Genomic DNA, 2656 nt, shown 5'->3' with positions numbered 1-2656 from the left:
TCTCCCTTTCTCTATTCCTCTGCCTCTCCCCCTGCTTGTGCTTGCTCTCTCTCTCTCTCTCAAATAAATAAATTAAAAAAACCCAGAAATTAACATAAATAAATACAAAACGCTGGTGAATAAATTTATTCAGCGAGTTATTTTCCATGAATAATATGTATTAAGCAGCAACTTTGAAGAAGGATTTGGGAAAGTGTTGAGTATAAAAGCCTTTGCTGGATAGCCTTGCTGTTTTACATGTTACTATACCATTAACACCAATCATCTTCATGTATTGTTAGTTACCTAGTACTGTGTGAAATACAGTCTTATCTAGGTGTATCATGTATATGTAAATAGATCTACTTTTGCTATTGTAAAAAGATCTGTACGTATTATTACTCTGTAATTGGCATCTGAGCAGTACTGTTTTTGAGAGGAAAAGGTACAGTTTATTTATCATATATGAGTAAATGCCATTTCCCAATGTATGCAAAGCCTATATATTAAAAAATTCTATTTTTTATAATATTTTTTATTATATTATGTTTGTCACCATACAGTACATCCCTGGTTTTTGATGTAAAGTTCCATGATTCATTAGTTGCATATAACACCCAGTGCACCATGCAATAACTGCCCTCCTTACTACCCATCACCAGTCTATCTCATTCCCCCACCTCCCCCTCCCCTCTGAAGCCCTCAGTTTGTTTCTCTGAGTCCATAGTCTCTCATGCTTCATTCCCCCTTCTGATTATTCCCCTTTCTTTATCCCTTTCTTCTCCTACCGATCTTCCTAGTTCTTATGTTCCATAGATGAGAGAAACCATATGAAAATTCTAAATAAAAAGTAGGAAATAGAAACAAAAAGCACAGAATGAAGAAAGAGAATCTAAATATCAATAAGGTCCATTCTTTGGCTTTTATTATTATAATTAATCTTTCAGTCAAGTTAATCCACCCTCCCCATGGGTAAAAATGATCATAGTGATTCCATTTGTAATTGTGTAGAGACAAGGCTACAGTAGTTACAGTCGTATATGTTTACTTTGTTTCCCAAAAAAGAACATTTCTTACAACTGTAGAAACCTGTCCAGGCTTCAGATACCGACTCTTCAGTTTTGACATAGCTGCCTTCACTTCTTTGTTCCTCAGAGTGTAGATAACTGGATTTAAAATGGGAGTAAAGATGGTGTAAAACACAGCAAGGACTTTATCAACAGAGTAAATGCTGAAGGGCCACACATAGATGAAAATGCATGGTCCAAAGAACAGTATGACCACAGTGATATGAGCAGTCAGTGTGGAGCAGGCCTTTGCCATGCTAGCAGAGGAATGGTTCCTGACTGTGGTAAGTATCACAGTGTAGGAGACAACCAAGAGAAGAAAGGAACTCATAGAAAGAAAGCCACTGTCTGCAACTATAAGCAGGCTGACAACGTAAGTGTCTATGCAGGCCAGCTTGGTCACTAGAGGGAGGTCACAGAAAAAACTGTCTACCTGATTCGGGCCACAAAAAGGCAAGTTAACAGTAAACGCCAACTGGCTAGTAGTGTGGATGAAACCCACAAGCCAGGAGATGAGAACGAGAATAATACACACACGGCGGCTCATTATCGTCATGTAGTGGAGAGGTTTGCATATAGCAACATAACGGTCATAAGCCATGGATACAAGGAGCACCATTTCACTGCCAGCGAAAAGGTGAACACAGAAAATCTGGGCCAGGCAGGCATCAAAAGAAATAGTCTTGTGCTCAACCAGAAAGTCTGCAATCATTTTGGGGGTAGCAAAAGAGGCAACACATATATCTATAAAAGAGAGGTTTGCGAGCAGAAAGTACATGGGGCTGTGAAGGCAGGAATCTGAGGTTACAGTGAGGATGATAAGAATGTTTCCCAGCAGTATTGCTAGGTAAAGTAGTGAAAATATGAGAAACAAGAAAGGTTGGAGCTCCTTGGAATTAGAGAGCCCCAGCAACACAAACTCGGTCACCCGGGAATGATTTATCTCACTCATTGACTTTGGAAGGAATTTATCTTGTTACCTGAATAGGAGAGAGACAAAGATCAATCAGTGAGCATGGCTTTCATTTCATTTCCCACTTCCCTCCTTAGATGTTCTAATTTCTACTTACATTTATGTATCTGAATTTTCATGCATCATTAAAAATTATATAGCCAGCATAACAACAATAATAAAGAGGGATGGATGGGAGAGTTGTTGAGATGTTTGACATTGGTATATCCAGTTATATGAATTTGAGAAATGTGACCTACTTACTTTACAAATGAAATTGAAAATCTGAAATGTTTTCTTGACATTATAGAAATCCAGTCTAAGAAATTACAGAGCCAAAATCTGAATCCGTTTTTTTTTTTTTTACAAACCGCGTAACAATTTTTTGAATGGCTAACACAGAGGAAGACAATTTCACAATGTTGACCCCAAAAGTTAGACACAAAATTGTGTATAGTATAGGAACCTGTTTAAGTAAAGTTCAAAAATAGGCTATACTAATCTATGATATTAAAAAGGCTCCTGGAGTGGTTATCCTGAAAGGGGAATAAGAACTGTTAGGTGACAGGATGGGCATCTGATGTGCTGGTAATGTTCTGTTTCCTGATGTGGTTGATAGGTACATGGAAGTGTTTACTTTGTGGAAAACTTACAAGGT

At 37.8% G+C, this 2656-nt stretch overlaps 1 protein-coding gene across 1 annotated transcript; it reads right to left on the bottom strand.

Moving 5' to 3' along the window:
• Positions 1 to 1023: 1023 nt before the first annotated feature.
• On the bottom strand, positions 1024 to 2053 carry LOC125281503 (olfactory receptor 4K15-like). The gene has a single exon (XM_048215117.1). The coding sequence runs from the start codon at positions 1996 to 1998 to the stop codon at positions 1024 to 1026; it is 975 nt and encodes a 324-aa protein (XP_048071074.1). The 5' UTR covers positions 1999 to 2053.
• Between the last annotated feature and the right edge of the window lie 603 nt (positions 2054 to 2656).

Source organism: Ursus arctos, unplaced genomic scaffold (genome assembly GCF_023065955.2).
Source record: "Ursus arctos isolate Adak ecotype North America unplaced genomic scaffold, UrsArc2.0 scaffold_4, whole genome shotgun sequence".
Classification (NCBI taxonomy): Eukaryota; Metazoa; Chordata; class Mammalia; order Carnivora; family Ursidae; genus Ursus; species Ursus arctos.
Note: the sequence above shows the minus strand (reverse complement) of the source record. Positions and strands in the feature narration are given on the sequence as shown.